Genomic DNA, 22,764 nt, shown 5'->3' on the forward strand with positions numbered 1-22,764 from the left:
AACTATCGTTTTTTCAATTTCCACGGATATCTCCACAGCAGCCGCTGTCAATCGCTGAGTCAGATACACATTTAACAACTGTAGTTTGGACATGTTGAAAGAATGCAAGGTTATCTCCCGCAGCTGGATGGCTATGCAGCATGTGCACTTCTTCTAGTGTTTTTCTGCTCTCCAATAACAGCGCGATAAACATTTTTATTTCGCTTTACCGCCACATGCTGTTTTGGAGCGGTAGCTCATAAAAGAAATATACCTTACAAAACTCTTAGTCGAATCACTCTGGCTCAAACCCCCAACTATTACAATAATATTAATGAACTTTATTTATATAGCACGTTTCAAGACAAAATGCTTTACAAGTGTGCAGATAAAACAAATATGCAAATAAAAACAAAAATGTAAGTAGTAAAACAGTCAAACAAAACACACTATATTAATAAGGGCACTATCAAGCCACAAGCCATGGCCATCTCTATACGAGCCCCTTTACTATTCAAAACTACATGATGCAATTGTAATTTCAATTAATTCCTTTATTGACTGAGGTGAAATGGAACTGGCGCACATCCTGATTTTCAGGGCCTATGCCAGATAGTGCTACAGCAGTCAGCAAAATCAAATCTCAATTGTTAGAAAGCGAGTCCTCCACTCGCTTCATCCTCAAAACACTTTGAAGGAGAATATATAAGGGTAGGAACCTAGATCTTTACTCCAATGTGTTGTCTGTAGGATGGGGGTAGAGGATGGAGGAGAGGATGGGGCCATGTTGAGAAACAACAACATTTGAGAAAAGGCTATAGGATAGCATCTCCTACTGGTGCAAGAGAAGCAATGCAACTCTGGCTTCTGTCCATCTGCATTACACAACATCACTTCTGAAGCCCACTGCCCTCTGTTTCCACTTATGTTTGCAGACAGCAGAGAGAGGAAATACTGACTGTTTTTGTGTGAGAGTTTGTGAAAGATCTGGACTTTGACTGAGCCCTGAAAGAGCAGTAATGGCGTCGTGCATAGATACACTGAGAGTGACGCTCCGCCAAATGATCCTTCTGTCCCTCTGTATCCCAGCCTGTACTGGGCTCTCTGAAGGTAAGTCTGAGATCCAAGCAAAGGGTCTCCAGGGCGCTGTATAGAAATAACTGCCCTTCACTGTAGACCCTTGTTTAGATCTGAAAGACTGGATAAGTATAAGCAAAAGGCCAAATAAATCACCCCGGCTTTCATGACTCAGTGAATGATGTGTATAGACTATAGTTACAGTATTTGGTATTTTAAAAAGCATTTCAACTGGGTACACTGAACGTGTCATTATAGTTTTTATGCTGATGGTTTATTCAGTTGACACTTTAACATAGCGGTGTTGTAGCAATTTCATATTAACAATCAAGCCCCTAATTAAAAATATTTGATGGAGCTGAAGCTTTTTGAGTCTTTGCCAACTGCTTGTTTCTCCAAGTCTTGTTGATGCATCATGGGAAGGTCACACAATCAGTATGTTTGTTGAAGTATGTAGAAAAGCTAGAGAACCTGAGACCATTGTTAGATGTGTGGACACTACTATAACCAGGTGTGTTATGTGGGTGACAGCCCCAGTGTTCCTGAACAGACCAGAAGCCAGTGGGGTGCTTCAACACCAACGCTTGCGACGTGCTAACTCCATACTGGAGGAGCTGAGGCTGGGCGACCTGGAGAGGGAGTGTCTGGAGGAGAAATGCTCCTACGAGGAGGCGCAGGAGATCTTCACGCTTCCTGAACAGTTGGTGAGTGAAAGAAGTGCTCAGAACTCTTGTTGGAGTTGGAGCCATTTAAGCAGCAGTGTGAGATTTAGGTTGTTTGAAAAAGACAGGTTCTGTGTATTATTGTTGTCATGTAAACATAAGCCTGCTCTTAGTCACTCTACTATTATAAAACAATTAACTTCTTACCCAGGTTATTGCGCACAGGGTAAAAAGTCTGGAATAACAAACCCTGGACTCAAACCTGGCCTGGAGTGAATTTACTGATCAAAGTATCTGTTATTATTTGATGTCAGATAATCACACGGCTGTGAGGCGTAGCTCAGAGTCAGAAACTTGTGGTGTGCATTAGGGGAAGTGCTGTGGGAGATGATTGATGTGAAGTAATGCCAATGGCTATGTGCTGTCTGTTTTCAACACTCTTTCTGTTGGCTTAATGAAGGACAACTTTGATGCATTGGTCCACCAGATCTTTCGCACAAGTGTCTGGGAACAAGACTCAATGAACCAATAGATTTTGCCCAACTGTTTCCATAATAGTAGATTCTCTCTAATTTTACAACTATCCCCCCTTTCCTCCTTTTTTCAGGCGGAGTTCTGGAGGGGCTACTCAGGTAACTTCTCTCTGGAGGAACTCAAAGACAGTTCATTCAATTTCATCATTTCAGTAACATTCAATATATATCTACTGTACATCGTGATGTTGGATCACCATTTAGCAGAATGATAGACCCAAAGGTTATGGTGAATAGGACTTTAATGCATCTACTCACAGTGGGCTCAATAAGAGCTATTTATGTGATAGTGATATTCTGCACTGAATGAACGTCGTATGCTGTTTAAATACTATATGTGTAGGCCTAGTGGAAGGTTCAGTAATGGGAAATCTAGGCTGCCATCCGATTTTCCACCCTTCTGCTTCATGGGTGCCCTTTACTCCTCCTCATTAACCAATCCAATGGTTTTAAAATTCATAGAGTAGTGAACTTCAGTAAAAAAAAAAATGGAGTAATGGACCACAGGTCCTTATTTCTGTCAATAGTGGTGGATCATTGTGAGTCTGGACCCTGTTTAAACGGGTCAACCTGTGCTGATCAGGTGAACACCTACATCTGTATTTGTCTTCCTGGGTTTGAGGGACGCAACTGTGATAAAGGTAAGTCAAATATACCTGCATCTGTCTGAAATTGAACCTATCCCTGAGGTTACACTTAGTGTAGCAAATATAATACAGCATTTAAGACTAAAATATTGTTTATCAAGCAAGGTTTTTCCCTTTTTTACAAAATGCATTTTGTAAAGAGACCTGGAATTCATTTAATTCCAGGAAAAGTGTTCACTCTCCTCTGCCCCTGTTCATTCATTCCCCTTAGAGGATGTGAGACAACTAGGCAGTTGTACTTTAGTTTGTCAGTAGTTTCTGTGACAATGTTCTCGAATCTCACCTATCTAGTCCTATTAGATCCACGAATGAAGTTGAACCAGTCTCTTCTATACTGGTTTCCATTTCTCCTGTAAAGGTGTACAGATTCTATCCTCTGCAGCAATACAGATCTCTTACGGCTGCCTGTACAGAAATGGAGGATGCGAACACTTCTGCAGGGAGCTTCTGGATCTGTCCCACAGCTGTCATTGTGCCCCCGGATACAGCCTGGGCAAGGACAACAGCAGCTGCCTACCTCAAGGTCTGTGTCACACTGGGTCAAACCCTCGTAACTACAAGCCCTGGAACGCATAGCCATGTCTCTATGAGCCCATTTACTATTCAAGACAATATGGTAAAATTGGAATTACAATCCATAATCCTTTATTGACTGAGGTGAAATGGAACTGATGCCCATCCTGATTTTCAGGGCCTTTGTCAGTCAGTGCTACATCAGCCAGCAAAATCCTACAGACCACTTTAGTTATCTTAAGGCACAATAAAGTGCCGAAGAACGAAAAGAAGAAGACGCATCAGTCACCTCGCTTCTTGATTGGCTACATTCCATTCCACGTCACAATCGGACTCGGGACGTGTCAATTTCACCCACAGACAAGAGGACTTTTGATCGTAAATATTGAACACGTTTAATATTTACGATCGTAATCTTTAGAGCCATCCGATAATCGGGCGTTTGCTGTCCTTGGTCGGAAGGGTGGGAATCGGGCCAAAATCGGCCAGATTATCTTTATGTGTGAACCGGCCGACGATCGTAAATATTAAACATGTTCAATATTTACGATCAAAAGTCCTCTTGTCTGTGGGCGAAATTGACAAGTCCCGAGTCCGATTGTGACGTGGAATGGAATGTAGCCAATCAAGAAGCGAGCTGACTGACTCGTCTTCTTCTTTTCGTTCTTCGGCACGTTATTTCCCCTGTCGCGCATGGTTGCCTCGTACAGGTTGGTCAGGGTACTACTACCCTGATCACACGAGATTTCTGGCTTGGGGGACGAGACTCTAGACTGTCGTAGGACAGATCTTTATGTATGTGGTGTGCTGTATTGGAAATATCGGAGCGCACCACACACAATACGATCAAAACTGTTCAATCCATGATTTTTTATCTTCATGTGTGGGATCTCTCTCAGATAAAAAATTGGTTAAGATTTAGAAAATCTTTGTGTGTACCAGCATCTATTTCACTCCTCCTGTATTGTTTCTATCTTATCTTATTTCTGCATCCTCCTCTTAACTTCAATCACTCTTTTTCTTTTTTACTTAGTTCGTGTCCCCTGCGGAAGAACTATGGGAGGTTTAATCCCACGAGTTGTAAAAGGAGATGTGTGTCCTAAGGGACAGTGTCCCTGGCAGGTACTGTACAGTATCACACAACATACACTAACACACACACACACACACACACACACACACACATTCTTCCTCTCTTCCTCTTTCTCTCCAGGCTCTGCTGGAGTTCATGGGTAATTATAAATGTGGAGGGATCATTCTGGCTCGACAGTGGATCCTCACAGCTGCCCACTGTGTGTGGTCCTCGGATGCCTCTAAACTGAAGGTCACTGTGGGTAAGTGAATGGTACAGCCCCCTTACCAGGCTCCACAGTTTCATTTTGAAGTCCTGCTCATACACTATACAGTAGAACCAGGAGCTTGTCTTAGTCAGGAAAAACCCTTCAAAATAAATAAAATAAATGATACAAAAAGAAAGGAAACTATTAAATTCAATGTAGAGTTGTAGAGAAGAGAGGATAAACAGCACTGCTTTGTTTATATACAAATATTAAAAGATTTAACGATCAGTGAAAACAAGGTCAAAATAGACTGACAGCAAAACTATATTGTAGTTTGAGTTTAACAATAAGCCTGCAACAAAGATCAAGGCACTTTTGTGCATTTTTTTCTCAAGCCAAGTTTTGTTTATACAGTAAAGTTGAATTGAATGCAGTTTTTTTTTCTGATGATTATCATGTGTATCATATAATATTGAAAACCTTTATTGTCCCCAATGGGGAAATTTTGTTGTCAAACAGCTTAGTTAGGGCAGACAGAAAACATTCAATAAAATACATAAAACAGTGCAGGCTCAATAAGTAAAAAGTTCCAAGTTCCAAAGTTCCAGCTCCAGGTCTCCCCCACCCTGCAGGGCCTGGTTGTAGAGTCGGAGTGCAGCTGGAACAAAGGACTGTCCAAATCATTTTGTACTTTGACGGGGGAGAACAAATCTGTGGCTGAACTTGCTCCTCATCCCCGCCAGCTCGCAGTACATCGGGTGGGAGGGATTGGCCAGCATGGCCGCCAGTTTTTTCCCCATCCTCTGTTCTGCCACCACCTCTAGGCTGTCCAGCCCGGTCCCCACCACAGAGCTGGCCTTCTTCACCAGTTTGTTTAGCTTCGCAGCATCCCTGGCACAGATAGTATAATATATAATATATAATATATAATATATATATAATAGTGCTTTCCCAACCCTCCAAGTACCTCAGTTATCACAACCTCCCCACCTCTCTCTCTCTGTGTCCACTAACCCTGAGTTCCTCCTCCCAACTTCAAGGTGAACACGACCGTCAGCGGAAGGAGGGCACTGAGCAGACAAGGCAGGTGGTGAGGGTGCTGATCCACCCCCAGTACAACCACACTACCACTGACCGAGACATAGCGCTGCTGCTGCTCGAGAAAGAGGTCGAGCTGGGGTCCTTCGCTGTGCCCGTGTGTCTACCTGCCTTGGACGGCTCCTTCGGGCGTACTCTGGGGGCCGTGCGCACCTCGGTAGTGAGCGGTTGGGGCCGGCTGGCACAGTCAGGGCCCGACTCTAAGCTGCTCCAGAGGCTGGAAGTACCCAGGGTCCCACTGAAACAGTGCCGTGCCCACTCAGGCCTCAATGTGACCAGGAACATGCTCTGTGCCGGGTTCAGGGAGGGGGGCAGGGACGCGTGCCAGGGGGACAGCGGTGGGCCGCTGGTTACCCGCTACAAGGACACCTGGTTCCTCACTGGCGTGGTGAGCTGGGGGAAGGGGTGTGCCCGTAAAGACTTCTACGGGATCTATACTCGTGTGGACAATTTCCTGGACTGGATTGATCAAACCATGGCTACTGGATAAGATGGGGAAGGTGTCAGCCGTACCCATCCTAAAATACTCAAAGATGTCCACATTAGTGTACCATGCTATCAGAACTCAAATACAAAAAAATACAAGAAAAAAACTATTGTTCTACTTTTGTATATTCTTCAATCCAATTCTAATGTATGTGTGGTTATCAGAGGTTTTTAAGAAATAAAATAGATTTCTTCATTTATAAGATATTACTCCTAGTTTTATAAGCACAATATATAACGCAACATCAAGGATCACACAAGGACCTTGTCTCAGCAATGAGAGTCACTGAAAGGTACCATTTCCCGTTGGCTTTCCTGTCACTACCATATACATCAACAGGGACATCATGTGTGAGGTCCATTAATCATGAAACATTGGATTAGGGGGCGGAGCCTGCATAGTGACAATTTGTAGGGGGTGGTCCATTGAGACCACGTGCAAGGGGAGGGTCAGGGCCCTGGGGAGGTGTTTTTGGCCAGACTTTGGACCTGTAAACTGAAGGGGACAGAGAGAGAGAGATAGTGTGGCTGGATCTCCTGAGGTTAGAGGTTTCATCATGTGGCTTTATGTCCTCTGTCTGGCACTAAGCATCTGCTGTTGTCATTCAGCATCAGGTAAGATAGCATACTTATCTTACTGTGTGTGTGTGTGTGTGTGTGTGTGTGTGTGTGTGTGTGTGTGTGTGTATGTGTGTGTGTGTGTGTGTGTGTGTGTGTGTGTGTGTGTGTGTGTGTGTGCGTGTGCGTGTGTGTGTGTGTGTGTCTGTCTGTCTGTCAGTACATACATAGACATCATATGTTATTGAATCCTATGCATTAAGATAGGAAGTTGTTGTTGAGTGTCATTAATTTACAAATGTCTGTAGTTTCACTTAATAATAGCTGAACCTCCATTTTTAACATGATAATTCTCCATGCTACCATTCCAAAAGTGTGGAAGGCTTATTATATTACAGTATACTCCCTCTTCACAAGGAGGGTGATCCCAAACTTTAGTGATTACCGTCCAATCTCAACGCTTTCTTGCTTAGCAAAAATAATTTCCTTAATCAATTCTCAGATGCAGCCCTTTTTTTCAGTTTCCTTTTTGACATTGTGATCTCCCTGGATAAGAAAAGGCATTGTACAGCCCTGTATATTAACTTCTCTAAGGTTTTTTGATACTTATTATTACCTACAGGATGGAGTTGTAAATTGCTTTACCTTTGATAATAGGAGTATTGTCCAAGTCACGCTCCTCCCTGTCCTCAATTATGGTGACATAATTTACATGCACTCGATAGCCTCAGTTCTCAAACCTTACACTTGGTTTATCACTCTGCTCTGCGCTTCATCTTCAGGGACCCACTGTTGTCATTTATAATTTAGGACCCCCTGCCTAAATAAAGTTGAATAATACAAATAATTGTTTATGTTTTTATTGTTCATAATACTTATCTTGCAAGTAGGTGTGTGTAAAACATGCAGTATCTGCCCAGAACACACATATCATGTATGCTCCTGTGTGTGCGTGTGTGTGTGTATGTGTGTGTGTGTGTGTGTGTGTGTGTGTGTGTGTGTGTGTATGTGTGTGTAACTGCCTGTCTTTCAGTGTTCCTGGAACGGGAACAGGCCCATGGCCTCCTGAATCGTCTGAAACGGGCCAACTCAGGCTGGTTTGAGGAGCTCAAGAAAGGGAATCAGGAGCGCGAGTGCCTGGAGGAAATATGCTCCTACGAGGAGGCACGGGAAGTGTTTGAACACAAAGAAACCACGGTCAGTGCCTTCGGTAGACCTAACATGACCATCAGTAAACCATGGTCAGCATATTAGACATAACCTAATTATGACAGTGACAACTGTTCCTATTCCCTTCCTCTAGGATGAGTTCTGGAAAATCTATAATGGTAAGCTATGGTCCCTCATGTTCGGTTTCTCACCATCAATTAGTCATCAATTAATACTACAACTATAATAATACCTAAACCAACCTGCTGCAACCAAATTTCCCAGCAATGGAACAACAATTTTCAGAATCTGAATCTACTGCTGAGTGAATCTTCACTAATGTCCACTTCCTTCCCTGCAGTTCAAGACACCTGCCAATCCAACCCATGTATGAACAACGGAAACTGTTCCAGCCCATCAGGATCATCTTACGCCTGCCTCTGTCCGCCTGGCTTCAGTGGGCGTAACTGCGAGCTCGGTAAAATCACTAAAAGAGAAAAGTTCTGGACATGACATTTCTGCCAGTTTCTACTAAACACCTGTTGATTCAAGATTCAAGATTGCTTTATTGTCTGTCACACAGTGACAGAAATTCTCCTTTGACAGGCAGAAGTGCAGCTCAAGAATACAGTTTCTACATTAAAAACACACATAGGTCACATACATTAATACATACAATAAAAACAGACAGACATAGCAGTGTTTATAATGTAGTGCCTATTTAAAAAGTCCAGTCATTTAAAAATAATAGTAAAAAACGGTGTTTTAAAACTGTGTTAAAATGTTGTGGTTTAAAAAGAAAAAACTGAAAAACAAACACCTGTTGATGAACTCATCACTTTCTCTTGCTTCAGAATTCAAAGCCACCCCTGACTCATGCTTGCACGAGAATGGGGGTTGCAAGCACTTCTGCGAGGAGGATGGGAGGACACGCAACTGCTCATGTGCAGACGGCTATTTCCTGGGAACTGATGGACAGAGTTGCTTGACGCAAGGTGGGAGGTTTCAAGATCATGATTTCAGAAACCATAAGTGTGACATTGTAAACAGTGTATATGTAATTTAGAATTATTTTGGTGTATTTTACCTCACATTTATTCACATTTTATTCCATATGTAATTGTGGATACCCCTTCAAGTATGAATAGGATCTTGAGTATGGTGACAATGAGAACAGCTACACCTATGAATTCTGTTGACGATCCACTTGTGAATCCATTGTGGTACTGTATCATTTTGTTAGTGACATGACATGATCTTTGTCTATCTTATATCTGACCTGGCCCACTCTTTGCTCCAGACACAATTGCCTGTGGGATGGTCCCTGTCCTGCAGGGAAAAGCCTCAGAGAAAGAAAACATCGTGGGGCGCATCGTGGGGGGCACAGTGTGCCCTAAGGGTCACTGCCCTTGGCAGGTAAAACAAAGGCCCTTGAGGTCAAAGACAACTCAGAGTGTACTGTTACAACTACAACTAACATGAGCTGTTACAACAGTACAAGGTCAGTAGTTAAGTAGTGAATATCCAGTACTAAAAGGTTGAAAAGTAAAATGTTTAATGTATTGAGTTGAGTTTTTATGTTGATGGTTTATCCAGTCAACACTTTAACATTGTGGTGTTGCGGCATTTGTATATTGACAACCAAACAGCAAAAATAACTAATTTGATGGAGCTGAAGCTCTTTTTGAGTCTTTGCCAACTGGGTGTGTTTCTCCAGGTCTTGTTGATGCATCGTGGTAAGGGCTTCTGTGGAGGAGTGATATACAAACCCACTTGGATCCTGACAGCTTCACACTGCTTGGAGCTTGTCGACATCAATCTCCTGAGGGTGGTTGCAGGTATGGGCTGTGCATATTGACAATGAGGATTTCTGTATGTACCACGTTGCATGTTTAAACCTCAGTTGTCAGTCGCAGAGAGATCTATGTATGTATGTATGTATGTATGTATGTGTGTGTGTGTGTGTGTGTGTGTGTATGTGTGTGTGTGTGCGTGTGTGTGTGTTTGTGTGTGTGTGCACAGGTGAACACGACACAGAAATAAACGAGGGTACTGAGCAGGTGATGGAAGTGGCGGAGATCATCATGCACGAGGGCTACATTGAAAAGACGGCGGACAGCGACATCGCCCTGCTGCGGCTCAAGAAGCCCATCACCATCACACCCTTTGCCGTTCCCGCGTGTCTGCCAACCCGCTCAATGGCTGAGCGTGACCTTTGGGCCGTCAACATGCACACAGTGAGCGGCTGGGGTCGCGTCAACGAGAACGGACCCACCTCGCACCTCCTCCGCCGGTTAGAGGTGCCCCGCATCCGCACCCAGGAGTGTATAGAGAAGAGCGGAGTTGTGCTTACCGATAACATGTTCTGCGCTGGCTACATTGAGGGCAGACAGGACTCTTGCAAGGGCGACAGCGGCGGCCCTCTGGTCACCCTTTACCGGGACACCATATTCCTGCTGGGCATTGTCAGTTGGGGGAAGGGTTGCGCACGGCCAGGAAATTATGGGATATACACCCGCGTGTCCAACTATCTGGACTGGATCCACGACCACACGACAGTGAACGGTCAGAACACCACAGCAGCCTCATAGTCCAGACTAATCCAACATGAGTCTTATGTGTATGACAGTAGTAGAGCTGAGCCCAAAGGTCTGCTGGTTTAACGAGTACAGCTCTTCATCATACTGAGCGTTTTTGATCAAAGTATTTATATTTAACATGGCTGGTGCTTAAACTACATGTTGTAGTGACCTCTGTATGTTCATTGACTTAATACATATATTTCTGTTTGAAATAGGAAAGAAATTGTTATGAGTGACTCTTCCATTTTCATGTGTCATTTATGTCTGTAAATTCAATGATTTTAGTAAGAGGGAAACAAACAGTAAGTGACCAACACTGTAAAACTAAATTGTCACAGAATAAAGAAAAATGGACACTAAAGAAGTTCTGAAAATGTTGTGAAATCAAATTTGTGATAAAGTACATTCCCCTTCGCTGCCTCAGCAATGCTAATTTGCTCTGTGGGTACCATTGGAACTCTTATGTTCATGTACATTCAATGCATATTATCGAGCACTTTGAGCTGCAAAGTTTGCAGGAAAAGTGCTATAACAAAGTTATTATTATTATTATTATTATTATTATTATTATTATTATATTATTATGATCAAGTAAGCTAAATAGTGTACTGATTCGAAATGTATTGAATGAGTTCTGTGGAAAGTGTGAGGGTAATGTGATTCACTATCACCATGGTTCTATAATTATGGTTAATAATTATGTTGAACACACAAAGGTAAATCAAAACCGAGCTGAAATAATCTTAGAGATAGAGATTGGTTTGGATAATCAAATTTCTTTGTCTTCACAAACCAGATGTGGTAACTATTTGGCCTATTGACCCCTAATAGAGCAGTGGGAGTGAACATCTGCGTGCTGACCTGTTTAAACCCCTGCAGCACTGTAGAAAACGTTTCCCTCAAGGCACTTGGGTGATTCTCTGCAATGACGATGCTGTTGAAAACCTTATGCGCGATCTGGGCTTTTTCAAATGTAATTTCTGCTGCAGGTAAGTTTTTTTTTTTGTTTTTTTGTTATTAGAATGTTAAATACAACTAATTATGCAAAATGATTATTAGTTGTTATTAGTAATTTCGTTGTTTGGTACCTGTACTATATCAATGACAATAAAGACCATTCATTCATTCATTCATTCATAGTGTAAGCTTGATGCAGTTATACAAGTTATTATTAGTGTTATTGATGTAACCCCTCTCACCCCTCCCTTCCTGTTGTCTCGTGTCCCCCCATCTCTGTAATCTTGTTTTCAATCAGACTGTTCTATTCTGTAATCTTGTTTTCAGTCATTGTAAAAAGCTTTGAGTTGCATCCGTGTACGAAAGGCGCTATATAAATAAAGTTTCACTTCACTTCACTTCACAAATGCATTTCGTTGTCACTTTACTTGTACTATGCCAATGACAATTACATTGAATCTGAATCTGAATCTTTATCGTCCTTTGCCATTTGCGAAAGTGTTCCTGGAGAGAGATGATGCGCACGTCGTCCTTCACAGAAGCAGACGCGCCAACGGTTACCTGGAGGAGCTGAAACAGGGCAACCTGGAGCGCGAATGTGTGGAAGAAATATGCGACTATGAAGAGGCTCGTGAGGTTTTTGAGGACGTTGACAAAACGGTAACTTAATGTAAACGGTAGCCTAGAGTACATTTTGTGATTGATTTATCGTTGTCATATATTCGAATTTTCATTTTAATTGTTGAGGAAAGACGAGCTTTGTTAACTGTTAGGTTTTGTAAGTAAACTCTTCTTATGGTTTGTTTTTACAGAACCAGTATTGGTTGACATACAATGGTGAGTGGTGTTTGTGAATTGTTATCAGGGAATACCTCAAAGGGTAGCTTTATCAATGATCAATGCCATAGGCTTGTTTATTGAGAGCCTTTTAGAACCTTTGAAACTAACCTCTTCTAAACATGTTGAATGTTGATTGAGGTGTAGGCCTAGGACTATGTAGTACTGTATGTCTGTTAACACATTCCTGGTTTGTTTGCACAAGATATTTCAATCAAATAGCACAAATGTTGCACTGTTTCTTGCCCTGACCTCTTTGTGTCATGACCTTTACTTTTCATCATTCAAAGGTCGTGATCCCTGCTTGGTCAACCCGTGCCAAAATAATGGCACATGCATTTACATGGCCAACACCTACACCTGCCAGTGTCAAGAGGGCTTTGAGGGAAAATACTGTCAAACAGGTAACAAGGACACCTGAACGATGTCAAAGCAATTAAGTGATGATGATCATGTTCACCATTTTCAGATGTACATAGTTTGCATTAACTATATGGAACTGTATAGATATCTACAGTATATTGTAAGTTGACACAATGCTGCTTATGTTACCGGCCTTGTTCCTATATCTCCATACATAGTGTTTGAAGACACCCTGAAGTGCCTCTACCTCAATGGAGGTTGTGCGCACTTCTGTGACGGTTCAGGACCACGACGCAAGTGTGGCTGCGCTTCTGGTTATTCATTGGGAGAGGACGGCAGAGAGTGTGTTGCCCAAGGTTAACCCCCCCCCCCCCCTGTGGAGGTTAACCCCCCACCCCCCGTGGTTTATGATTGTACATTTCATGTTGTTACAGTACAGTACAGTACTTGGTGATATTACACTACCCAAAGGACCTAGCGTTAGACATCATGATTTGCACAGGTACTCTTCTGTCTGTCTCACTTTGTGTCTGTCTGTCTGTCTGTCCATCATAGTCCAGTATCCATGTGGTAAGATCCCAACCCTGGAAGCTCTGATGAATCAGACAGTCCAGTCACACGTCAGAGTTGTTGGTGGTAACCACTGTCCCAAAGGTGACTGTTCGTGGCAGGTAATTATCACTTCACGCTCATTACAGACAGAGCTTATTGCATAGCGCAATGGAACCAATCAGTGTAACCCCTGCCCGTGTGGCACTCCAGGCAGGCTCAATCAATGGCTCAAAGAAAGAAAAAAGCAAGAAAATAAATAAACCACGATATTGGTGTATTTATTTGACCCGTGTTATTTAAGCTGCAGGTGTTATGACTTGGAAATGACTGACGTACCTGTGGTGTTTTGTTGAAGGTTCTACTTGAACATAAGGGAAGCAGTCTGTGTGGTGGGGTGTTGGTTCACCCTGACTGGGTCATCACCGCCGCCCACTGTGTCCACATGAGAGACGCCAAAGATCTGACTGTGGTAGCAGGTACATAGTGTGTGTGTGTGTGTGTGTGTGTGTGTGTGTGTGTGTGTGTGTGTGTGCATGCATGTGCGTGCTTGTGCGTGCGTGTGGTGCATGTGTGCGTGTGGTGCATGTGTGCGTGTGCGCATGTCTGTTTGGCTTTTGAGTGCAAGAGAGAGCAAATTGTTTTATGCACTCCTACAGTACATCACATAACGAAAATATGCCTTTTATAGGGTCCCGAGTTATTCATACTCAAGTCATGTGATCCCCACTTAATAACATTCTCTGTTGCCAGGGGAACACAACCTGGAGGTACATGAGGGCACAGAGCAGAGGATCCCTGTCTCCATGGCGATCCCCCATAAGCTTTATGACCCGGCAACGGGTGACAGCGATATCGCCATGCTGAGGCTGAGCCAGCCTGTGGTTCTGGGCATCTATGCTGTGCCCATCTGCCTGCCCCAGCACCCGTTCGCCAAGAGTGAGCTGGCGGCAGTGCGCTTCCACTCTGTCAGTGGGTGGGGGAGGCGCACCGACGGGGGTAACCTGCCCCCACCTGGCAGCCTGCTCTCCCCTTCTTCGCCCATCCTCCGCAGGCTAGCTGTGCCCATCCTGTCCAACTCGGATTGCTCACTCAAGAGTGGGTTCAACTTCACCCATAACATGCTATGTGCTGGGTACATGGAGGGCAGCCAAGAGGCCTGCAGAGGGGATGATGGGAGCCCCCTGGTCACTCAGTACGGGACCACCCACTTCTTGATGGGTGTGGTGGGCTGGGGGAAGGGCTGCCCCCATCCAGGCTACTATGGGGCCTACGCCAACGTAGCCAACTTCCTGAATTGGATCGAGGAGACAATGAAGGCTCCTCCCAGCATTGCTGTAGCCAATGAGAAGCCCCTAGAGAAAGCTGGCATCCAAGATCAGGTCAATCAGAAGACTGAAGCCTCAACGGTACTGCCTGCCATGCCAGAGCAGAAACTTGTGTGATTTCAACCAGTCAAATGATGCTAACCTCACCACAATGACACAAACATCACAACAATGTTTGTCTTTTCTTATCATTTTGCATTTCATTGATGTATACGAAGATATATGATGATGGACATGACCTGTCATATACTGTATGTCTCTCCCAAGATTGTCTCTAGTATCTCTGTAGAATAAACATAACTCACTGACAAACTCAATGTTTTCTCATTTGTGATGATTTTTGTTATCTGTGTCTCTGACAGTAAACCGTTGTAAATACAGAGGATATGTGATGTGAAAAAATCCCGGAATGAGACGGAATGAGAGAAAAAAATTTAGTTAGTAATATTGACTTGTATTTGCGGGAGACAAAGATATGGGCAACTTTTCAATGTGAACATTTCTAAATTATTTTAATGGATGCATTGTACTAACAAGCAATAAGCCACCATATTCACATAGTTTTCATTCTCTCTGCAATGCAAAATCACTGTAAAACAATGTGATTTCTTTTGATAACCATATTATTATTATTATTATTATTATTATTATTATATATAAAGCCTGTTTCTTTCTCTCTCGAAAACATGGTGTTGACCACTGTTAAAGATAAGTCACAGATCCCTTAGTGCAAATATTAGCTCAATCTTTTGGACCTCAGTCAGAACACTCACATGATCTGTGACTTTCTGCCCCTAGTATGAGCTCTTCTGATTGGCTAGTATGAGCTCTTCTGATTGGCTAGTATGAGCTCTTCTGATTGGCTACCATAAAGGCCATCATGCTGAGGAGCACAGGGCTGTATAGTGGAGTGGACAAGGCTTTGCTCCCTGAGTGGCCAAAGTTAGATTTTGGAACCTAAGTGTGTCGTGGGCAATTCTTTCAATATCTTATTTATCTTTACTCAATTACTGACTAGTAAATTATGACAGAAATCAGAGCTGTTGATTTTTCAAGTAAGACTGCCTTATCACCTTTTTTGCCCCCACTCTGGACTCCTTTAGAGCCAAGTTAAAAGCCCACCTCTTCCTAAATGATATTCCCTAAGTCTACTCCCTATTTGTTGTGAATTGTATGCCTGAGATTTACGTTTAAGTCGTCTGTGTCTGATTGCTTTCTGTGTTCCTTGTCTTTGTCTTTATCTGTTCCTTTACCCGGGCTGCTCCCCGGGCCGATGTAAAAGTTGGATGGGGGGCGCATTATAAATAAAATTAACATTAACATTAACATCACCTGTTGTTTATCTGGCTGAAATCCTGTTTTCTAAGCCATTTCTTACCCACCCGTTCCTGCTATTTATGAACCCCTGTGGTGTCTCCCTGCAACCTCCCTCTGACCCTGTAAAGACTTGCCCTGGTCGCTCTCTTTCACCTCACCTTGTTTACTCAAGCCCACCATAAATATTTTATTACCCGTCCCTGCTCCACAGTCACACATTCTTAAACTACAGTTTTAGGAAGAAACATTGATCTGCAACAAACCTTATAATTCATACACCTTTCAACATTTCAAGGCTCACAAATCCACCGTACGTGCTGGTCACTCTCTTTTTCCTCAGTCTCTCTCCTTTCCCCCCGTCTCTATTCTCTATCTCTATTTATCTCTCTGTGTTTGTCTCTTCATCTCTTTTTTGCCCACACATACAGCCCTTGTTCCTCCCTCTATCCCTCTTGAGTCCCCTCCCTTTCTCTGTCCTAATCCCCCTCCCCTCCTGCTCTCTCTCTCTCTCTCTCTCTCTCTCTCTCTCTCTCTCTCTCTCTCTCTCTCTCTCTCCCTCTCTGTCTCTTCCTGGCTCACAGGTCATTGCTCTTTCCCTCTAGCTGCTCTCCCCAGAGTTAGAGTGTAGAGTGTAGAGGCGCCTCACCCGAGAATCGGCCATGTTTCGGCTGTCCCAGACTTGTTTCCTTCTCCTTCTGCTGCACTGTGTGTCCGCCAATGGTATGTTCAATCACTCCACTGTCTCAACGTGTTGATGAACTGTTACATAGAAGAGACGTGAGGTTGAGAAATATCTGGTGTTGAAAGATTATGTGTGATATGTTGTCTGCATCACAGTGATTGTGGTGGGAAGATGATAGGGATGTGTGTGTGTGTGTGTGTGTGTGTGTGTGTGTGTGTGTGTGTGTGTGTGTGTTTGTGTGTGTGTTGATGCCAATGAGGATGCCAGGGATGACTGCTTTGATTAATGTGATCTGCGTGATGCCAGCTTGAAAATGATGATGATGATGATGATGATGATGATGCAAATGACAGAATAATTCATGATCAAGATGAACACAAACAATCATAATGGTGGTAGAATTTAATAGAAAAGTGGTAGAAAAGGATAATGACAAGAACAATAATAATGATGATGATGATGATGATGTTGTTGATGATGATGAAGTGTTTGCATACTTGTGCATGCCTGTGACACTGTCCTGAATATTGCCTTTTGAAATGTGTTGTTAGAAGAATGTGAGATTGAAGAATGCTGTACACTTCTGATGATGATGATGATGATGATGAGGATGATGATGATGATGATGACGATGGATGTGTCCCCATGTTCCCCAGTCTTCCTCCACAGTGACGATGCCAGCCAGGTGCTGAACCGTCGGAAGCGGGCCAATAGCCCATTTGAGGAATGGCGTCAGGGAGACATGGAGCGCGAGTGTCTGGAGGAGCGTTGTGACAGAGAGGAAGCCAGGGAGATCTTTGAACACGACGAAAAGACTGTACATGCGAAAACATCTATCTATCTGTGTGTGCCTGTGTGTGTGTGTGTGTGTGTGTGTGTGTCTGTGAGTGTGTGTGTCTGTCTGTCTGTCAATTTAAACCACTATCACTAACTGTGTATAGCTCTTCCTCACACCCTTCCCTCCTTATTTCTCTCTCTCTCTCTCCCTCCCTGTCTCTGTGTACTTGGCTCTGTGTATTTGCGTACCACATCCACATCCTTGCTCTCTCACTCCTCATCCTGTCTAATTCCCACCTTTTTTCACACACTTTCCCTTCCTTTACACAGGCTTGTGCATTCTATTCTAAAGACTTTTACACCAAAACATTTCCCAATGATTAAGTTACCTTTGGTTTGTACTTGCAGTTGAGATGTGTTTTCTTTCTTTTTTCTTCCATCAGAATGAATTCTGGAACGTATATTATGGTAAGGCCACGTTGTTGGACATTGAGGATGAAACAGTAGGTTAGGTGGAGAGGAGATTTGGAACACATGACAGTAACATGTTTGCAGCAGGTTTTGGGAGCAAATCCATTTCAACTCAGTCAATTGAAGAAGTGAAGAAAAAAAAGTCTAAAGAAAAAATATTTCAATTTGTGAAATCGATGACATCAATTGCAATGAATTCCTTAAATTGCCTAAAATATAATGGGAATGACCCCAACCCTGGTTTTCAGTGTATTTGGTAATTCTGTAGGTCCATACTGAGAGGTCCGTAAATGACTGCACAGATCAAGTCTATAAACCCTAATTATGGTTTCACAGACGGGGACGCCTGTGTCTCTAGCCCCTGTGTCCATGGAGGAGTGTGCAAGGATGCGATTGGGAAGTTCACATGTTTCTGCCGTGCAGGGTTCCAGGGATACAACTGCGAGATTCGTATGTAGCCTAGCTGTTTGTCCATGTCAGCCATTGCCTTCTCTATCTCCCTCAGTATATCTGTCTCCCTCAGTGTCTTTATGTCTCCCACAGTGTCTTTATGTCTCTCTCTGTGTCTTTGTGTCTCTCTCTGTGTCTTTATGTCTCTCTCTGTGTCTTTGTGTCTCCCTCAGTGTCTTTATGTCTCTCTCTCTGTGTCTTTGTGTCTCCCACAGTGTCTTTGTGTCTCCCTCTGTGTCTTTGTGTCTCCCTCAGTGTCTTTATGTCTCCCTCAGTGTCTTTGTGTCTCCCTCTGTGTCTTTATGTCTCCCTCAGTGTCTTTATGTCTCTCTCTGTGTCTTTATGTCTCCCTCAGTGTCTTTGTGTCTCCCTCAGTGTCTTTATGTCTCCCTCAGTGTCTTTATGTCTCTCTCTGTGTCTTTGTGTCTCTCTCTGTGTCTTTGTGTCTCCCTCAGTGTCTTTGTGTCTCCCTCAGTGTCTTTATGTCTCCCTCAGTGTCTTTATGTCTCTCTCTGTGTCTTTGTGTCTCCCTCAGTGTCTTTATGTCTCCCTCAGTGTCTTTATGTCTCTCTCTGTGTCTTTGTGTCTCCCTCAGTGTCTTTGTGTCTCCCTCAGTGTCTTTATGTCTCCCACAGTGTCTTTATGTCTCTCTCTGTGTCTTTGTGTCTCTCTCTGTGTCTTTGTGTCTCCCTCAGTGTCTTTGTGTCTCCCTCAGTGTCTTTATGTCTCCCTCTGTGTCTTTGTGTCTCCCTCAGTGTCTTTGTGTCTCCCTCAGTGTCTTTGTGTCTCCCTCAGTGTCTTTATGTCTCTCTCTGTGTCTTTGTGTCTCCCTCAGTGTCTTTGTGTCTCCTGTCTCCCTCAGTATCTTTCTGTCTCCCTCAGTGTATTTCTGTCTCCTGTCTCCCTCAGTATCTTTCTGTCTCCCTCAGTTTCTTTGTGTCTCCCTCAGTGTCTTTGTGTCTCCCTGAGTGTCTCTGTCTCCCTCAGTGTCTGTCTCACTTAGTGTCTCTGTCTCCTTCAGTGTCTTTCTGTCTCCCTCAGTGTCTCTGTCTCCCTCAGTGTCTCTGTCTCACTCAGTGTCTCTGGCTTCCTCAGTGTCTTTATATCTCCCTCAGTGTCTCTATCTCCCTCAGTGTCTTTCTGTCTCCCTCAGTGTCTCTGTCTCACTCAGTGTCTCTGGCTTCCTCAGTGTCTTTATATCTCCCTCAGTGTCTCTGTCTCCCTCAGTGTCTTTCTGTCTCCCTCAGTGTCTCTGTCTCCCTTAGTGTCTCTGCCTCCCTCAGTGTCTCTGCCTCCCTCAGTGTCTCTGTCTCACTCAGTGTCTCTGTCTCCCTTAGTGTCTCTGCCTCCCTCAGTGTCTCTGCCTTCCTCAGTGTCTTTATATCTCCCTCAGTGTCTCTGTCTCCCTTAGTGTCTCTGCCTCCCTCAGTGTCTCTGCCTCCCTCAGTGTCTCTGTCTCACTCAGTGTCTCTGTCTCCCTTAGTGTCTCTGCCTCCCTCAGTGTCTCTGCCTTCCTCAGTGTCTTTATATCTCCCTCAGTGTCTCTGCCTTCCTCAGTGTCTTTCTGTCGCCCTCAGTGTCTTTCTGTCTCCCTCAGTGTCTCTGTCTCCCTCAGTGTCTCTGCATCCCTCAGTGTCTCTGCCTCCCTCAGTGTCTTTCTGTCTCCCTCAGTGTCTCTGTCTCCCTCAGTGTCTCTGCATCCCTCAGTGTCTCTGCCTCCCTCAGTGTCTCTGTCTCCACCACCCTTTTGCAGCGACCCCAGAGCTGTGTGAGAATAACAACGGAGGCTGCGAACACTTCTGCACTGTGAAACGGGGCCGGGTGGAATGTTCCTGTGCTGATGGTTACTACCTTCAATCTGACGATAAGAAATGCTTTTCGGATGGTAAGAGTGGACAGATAGCTGCTCAGACGGTTTAGAGAGAAAGAGAGAGGAGGAGATAGAGAAAATTAGTAAGATAGACAGATAGATACAAAAAAGAGACTGACATTAGCCTGGCCTCTGTGCACTTACAACATTATCATTTGTCTTTGCAGAACCTTTTAAATGTGGCTTTGTGAAAGTTAAGAAAACACGCAGCATCTTCACCTACCATAGCAATGCCACAACCAATGTCAACAACACAGTTGACGGAATCATGATGTTGAACGTAACTGACCAGTTCGATAATATAACTCTGATTGACCAAGTGAAGGAGGAGATTATCGTACCCAGTACCAGGATCGACACCCGCATTGTTAACGGGCAGCAGTGTCCGCCTGGAGAATGCCCCTGGCAGGTAGATATGCCTCTGTGATGTTGCAGTTCTGTGTGTTTGTTACAGTTGTTTTGATATTGTTGCGAATTCTAACAGGGCAAATGCCCATAGAGGGAATCAAACATGGGTTCTCTGCACAGCAAGCAAACCTGGGGTGTTGACCACTATTCCAAGAGAGTTAACTCGCTTTTGGGGAAGTTAACTCTTAAGGGGTTTACAATGCTAGAGTCGTTACAATGTGTTAATTGTGTTCTTTCTTTCGGTCCATCCGTGTGTAGGCTTTTCTAGTTGACCATGAAGACAGAGGCTTCTGTGGAGGAACCATCCTGAATGAGTACTTCATCTTAACTGCAGCGCACTGCATGAATCAGACAAGCTCCTTTTATGTTGTACTTGGTAAGTAGTCCAATTTACCAAATTGCAACACCCCCTCAGGTAGGTGTTATTGAGCATGATTCCTGACTAGGAGAACTCTAGGCCCTTAGTGTGACCATGTAACCTCACTAGGAAAAACTCAGTTTCAATGTAATTTGAATTCAGTTAAATTGAACTTCAAAGTAGTTTCAATTCAAGGTTATGACAAGTGCCCATAGTTTTTCCTGACCATGTAACCTGACCAGGAAAAACGATTGTTTGTAGGCTGTGATTAGGGCGCAGAGTTGTTCCTGGTCAGGTCACATGTTCAGGAAAAACTATGGGCACTTGTCATAACTTTGAATTGAAGCGGCTTCAATTAATGTTTTTACTGAATTCAAACTACGTTGAAACTACATTGAGACTACTGTGCACTGACGCAACATTGATTCGACCCTCACCTGCAGGAGAGTTTGACACAGAGGTGAGGGAGGGGCGGGAGGCCATCCACGAGGTGGAGCAGGTCCTCATCCACAAGCACTACATGCATGAGACCTACCACAACGACATCTCCCTCATAAAGCTAACCACGCCCATCGTCTTCACCGAGTACATCCTGCCCGCCTGCCTGCCTGAGCGCAACTTTGCTGAGAAGGTCCTGATGAACCAGCCCGACGGCCTGATCAGCGGCTTTGGTCGCGTGGGCGAGTCCAAGCAGCCCTCCACCCTCCTCCTCCGGCTGACTGTGCCCTACGTTGACCGAGCCACCTGCATCGAGTCCAGCCAGCATAAGATCTCCCACCGCATGTTCTGCGCCGGCTACGACATGGAAAAGATGGACGCATGCCAGGGTGACAGCGGCGGGCCACATGTCACTCGCTTTGGGGAAACGTGGTTCTCCACGGGCATCGTTAGCTGGGGCGAGGGCTGCGCCCGCGAGGGCAAGTATGGCATCTACACACAGGTGTCAAGGTATATCCAATGGATCCGTGACGTCATGTCGAGGTTCATCCCCACCAAGGAGATGCCGATGTCAGAGAGGAGGAGGAAGAGGTGGACCAGCCGCTCGACGCTCTGGGTTTGAACCAGATATACTGAGCCAGATATGTAGGCTACAACACGGAAGAGAGTGCATCGATAAATAATAAAGAAGCTTTTAGAATTAAAAAAAGCCTTCGAGAAACACTGTGAAATAAAAATGCTGTTCTCCTCATGAAATGTAAGCAATAACCTCTATGTCTTAAAGGTCCAGTACGTATGTTTGAGTTTTGTTTTATTTACATATATATGCACACATTTGACGCTGTAGCCAAAGAGGGCAGCAATGCAGAAAACTACATTGTACACCTTCAATACAGAAAGCTTCAAAATGGTAATGGTTTTTGTTTACCCCATTGATTCGCAACATTGCACAACATCCTGTGTGTGTCTGTGTGTACAGACTAGAGTCCATTCCTGGAACACTGTGTTTGTCAAGCTCTATTATGGGTAAGAGTGTGCTAGTGGGTACAATTACGTATCTTGCTCTACCATCAGTACAACACACAACATGGTTTCCTCTCAATTCATCACCAAATAAATGAGCTTCTATAACTGATAGTGGCAAAAACAACTCTTAAACAATCACTAGTAAATTAGAAATGTTTTTGCTTTTGTTGTTGTTTGATAAAAGAGTATTCAATGTTAAAATGTCCAGAAATGGAACCAAAGTCATTACAGCAGAACAGATTTGGTTAGAGGGGGCAAAACATAATACAGTATGTTGGTCTGAACTCTCACATATATCTGCAAGGTATTTAATACAATTTAAAAACAGCTCTCTGACATTGTGTGTGTGTGTGTGTGTGTGTGTGTGTG

General features: G+C 43.9%; 2 protein-coding genes across 2 annotated transcripts; both read left to right on the forward strand.

The window, feature by feature from the left end:
* Positions 1-955: 955 nt before the first annotated feature.
* LOC308154127 (uncharacterized protein) lies at positions 956-10,993 on the forward strand. The gene is made up of 16 exons (XM_080527304.1): positions 956-1,089; positions 1,588-1,760; positions 2,326-2,350; positions 2,779-2,892; positions 3,257-3,421; positions 4,445-4,533; positions 4,625-4,745; positions 5,732-6,272; positions 6,778-6,890; positions 7,867-8,030; positions 8,137-8,161; positions 8,344-8,460; positions 8,837-8,977; positions 9,283-9,398; positions 9,700-9,820; positions 10,005-10,993. The coding sequence occupies exons 1-16, from the start codon at positions 999-1,001 to the stop codon at positions 10,571-10,573; spliced, it is 2,685 nt and encodes an 894-aa protein (XP_080383430.1). The 5' UTR covers positions 956-998; the 3' UTR covers positions 10,574-10,993.
* A 361-nt stretch (positions 10,994-11,354) lies between these two features.
* Positions 11,355-22,733, forward strand: LOC308154128 (uncharacterized protein). The gene is made up of 16 exons (XM_080527305.1): positions 11,355-11,553; positions 12,021-12,181; positions 12,334-12,358; positions 12,649-12,762; positions 12,940-13,077; positions 13,277-13,392; positions 13,629-13,749; positions 14,024-14,709; positions 16,551-16,635; positions 17,254-17,414; positions 17,818-17,842; positions 18,182-18,295; positions 20,049-20,180; positions 20,333-20,574; positions 20,832-20,949; positions 21,375-22,733. Exons 1-16 carry the CDS (start codon positions 11,490-11,492, stop codon positions 21,989-21,991), a joined length of 2,919 nt encoding a protein of 972 aa, XP_080383431.1. The 5' UTR covers positions 11,355-11,489; the 3' UTR covers positions 21,992-22,733.
* Positions 22,734-22,764: the final 31 nt, after the last annotated feature.

Source organism: Nansenia antarctica (assembly GCF_963989245.1).
Source record: "Nansenia antarctica genome assembly, chromosome: 3".
NCBI lineage: Eukaryota > Metazoa > Chordata > Actinopteri > Argentiniformes > Microstomatidae > Nansenia > Nansenia antarctica.

Coding starts and splice junctions, on each gene's coding strand:
- LOC308154127 (XM_080527304.1), top strand. CDS start 999: ATGGCGTCGTGCATAGATACACTGAGAGTGACGCTCCGCCAAATGATC. Junction 1,090..1,587: donor CTGTACTGGGCTCTCTGAAG/GTAAGTCTGAGA, acceptor TGTGGGTGACAG/CCCCAGTGTTCCTGAACAGA. Junction 1,761..2,325: donor TCACGCTTCCTGAACAGTTG/GTGAGTGAAAGA, acceptor TCCTTTTTTCAG/GCGGAGTTCTGGAGGGGCTA.
- LOC308154128 (XM_080527305.1), top strand. CDS start 11,490: ATGACGATGCTGTTGAAAACCTTATGCGCGATCTGGGCTTTTTCAAAT. Junction 12,763..12,939: donor GGGAAAATACTGTCAAACAG/GTAACAAGGACA, acceptor CTCCATACATAG/TGTTTGAAGACACCCTGAAG. Junction 18,296..20,048: donor GGGATACAACTGCGAGATTC/GTATGTAGCCTA, acceptor ACCCTTTTGCAG/CGACCCCAGAGCTGTGTGAG.